Genomic DNA, 2,137 nt, shown 5'->3' on the forward strand with positions numbered 1-2,137 from the left:
TAACCAACTCAAGTTCTAGTGAAATATTTTCAATTGGGCTAGGCCCCGTGGTTTTTCCCCTTTCAAGAGTTTTCCACGTAAAAAATCTTATGTTCTCTGTGTGTGAGCTGGATATCCATATACCGCTAAGACAAACAATTAAAACTCTATCGCCACGTATATTCTAGTCCGCAACAGTTTGATGCCGTTTATGGGAAATGATAATCTCACTATCCTGAAGCATCACCGCCATGGTCAATAGGCATAGTAATCGCATCCTTGGAGCCTCCCGCTCCAATTCACATCAATCTCGGAATCAAGCCATGAATCAAGGACGTCAGGCATCTACCTCTTTTCACCCTGGTAGTCGAAACCCTGTCGGAGAAGGAACTTCAAGACCATCCCTAGAAGATCATATCAGAAAGATGGAGGAATCGCATAATGAGATCCTTCAACTCCTATGAGAAACTCGAGGACCGACACTAGCACCTCAAGAAGATATACTTCTTCCTCGAGATCCACCAGAATTTGAAGATGTTCTTCATGTCGAAGTTCCCCTTCCACCATCAAGAATGCGTCCTCCAACACCTCCAGAAAATGAGCTTGCTGACACAGCAAGCTCTACACATCCTTCGCGGGTAGGCCGCCAATATCACATTCCTCCGGATGCCCCCGAAGACTTAACTCGGCGACACATCGCCGAACTCCCCCGTAATGCCCTACGACATGAATTACAAAGACTAGTATGAGAGGAGTTCCCCGTTGGAAATATAAGACAATCTCTTCATCATAGAGATTTTCAGGATTCATCACCCCTTGACTAAAGCCATCCTTCAACACCCTATTCCAGCAAGGTTCAAACTTCTGAACATCGATTCATACGACGGGACATTTGACCCGCACGAACATATTGATCACTATAGAACCATAATGCACATCCAACAAGCCTCTGATGCGCTTTTATGCCAAGTCTTCACAGCTACCCTCAAAGGGCAAGCTCGAACATGGTTCTATTCACTCCCCGCCGGATCTATCCGAATGTTCGTCAAATTAGCCAAAATATTTGTCGAACATTTTGTTGCAAATCGGAGGATGGTCAAAGACTCTTCCCACCTCTCAGAAATTCGCCAAAATGAAAATGAGTCCCTCAAGGAGTACTTTCAAAGATTTTCTACAGAAGCCCAGCAAATTCCAGGGGTAGATCCCGAGTTACTTAGAGGCGTATTCCTCGGAGGGCTTCGTCCTGGACCATTCTACTCAGCACTCATGCGAGATACGGTCCATTCATATGCGGATCTGATCCATCGTGTAGAAGCCCAAATCTCTGCCGACGAAGTCATTAACGCTCATAGGAAACAGTTTGAACAAACAACCGGGAAGCAAAAAAGTACACCAGGAATGGAAAATCCATCCTCACAACGGAAGAAGCAGTGGAATAATAATCTTCCCCCTCGGCCCTCTCAGCCACGACGAGAGCGTCGCCAAGAGAAGGAGTACACACTGCTTAATGTATCCAAAGCAAATGTGTTGATGGCCATCCGAGACCAGGAGAGCGTAAAGTGGCCACAACCTTTGAAGCCCAATGTCAGAAATCAGGAGCAATATTGCCACTTCCATCGGAGCCGTGGGCATACTACCGAAGCATGTAGACAGCTCAAGGAAGAAATCGAAAGACTGATCTGACAAGGATATCTCCGATAATTCATCAACAATCCACCAGTACAAGATGATGATGCTCCGGCTGAGGGGCAGAATCGACAACAAAGGCAGTCGACTAACAATCGACAAATATTTGGTGAAATTGAAACTATTGCCGGAGGGTCTATAATGCCAAATCAAGTCTTGATTGCGGCCACTAACGAACCAACACCAAAGAAGTCTCGTGACGATTATTCCATTGCTTTTGATGATTCTGACTTAGAGGGAATAAATACCCCTCATCATCCCCTCGTAATAAGTGCAGGGATCGGCGACCCATGTTACAAAGTCAAAAGGATCTTGATTGACAATGGGAGTTCTGTAGATGTTCTATTATACTCCATATTTCTCAATATGGGCCTCGCTCGAGAGAAGCTCCAACCCGCTGCAGGTCCACTATATGGATTTGATAATCGGCCTATACGAGTAGAAGGTATGATAAACCTTCTCGTTGTGCTGG

The 2,137-nt window shown here is 45.5% G+C and overlaps 1 protein-coding gene across 1 annotated transcript; it reads left to right on the forward strand.

Annotated features, from left to right (window-relative positions):
- Window positions 1-909: 909 nt before the first annotated feature.
- On the forward strand, window positions 910-1,662 carry LOC110108240. Its single transcript, XM_020838801.1, has one exon. It carries the CDS (start codon window positions 910-912, stop codon window positions 1,660-1,662), a length of 753 nt encoding a protein of 250 aa, XP_020694460.1.
- The last annotated feature ends 475 nt before the right edge of the window (window positions 1,663-2,137 follow it).

Source organism: Dendrobium catenatum, unplaced genomic scaffold (genome assembly GCF_001605985.2).
Source record: "Dendrobium catenatum unplaced genomic scaffold, ASM160598v2 fragScaff_scaffold_967, whole genome shotgun sequence".
Lineage (NCBI taxonomy): Eukaryota > Viridiplantae > Streptophyta > Magnoliopsida > Asparagales > Orchidaceae > Dendrobium > Dendrobium catenatum.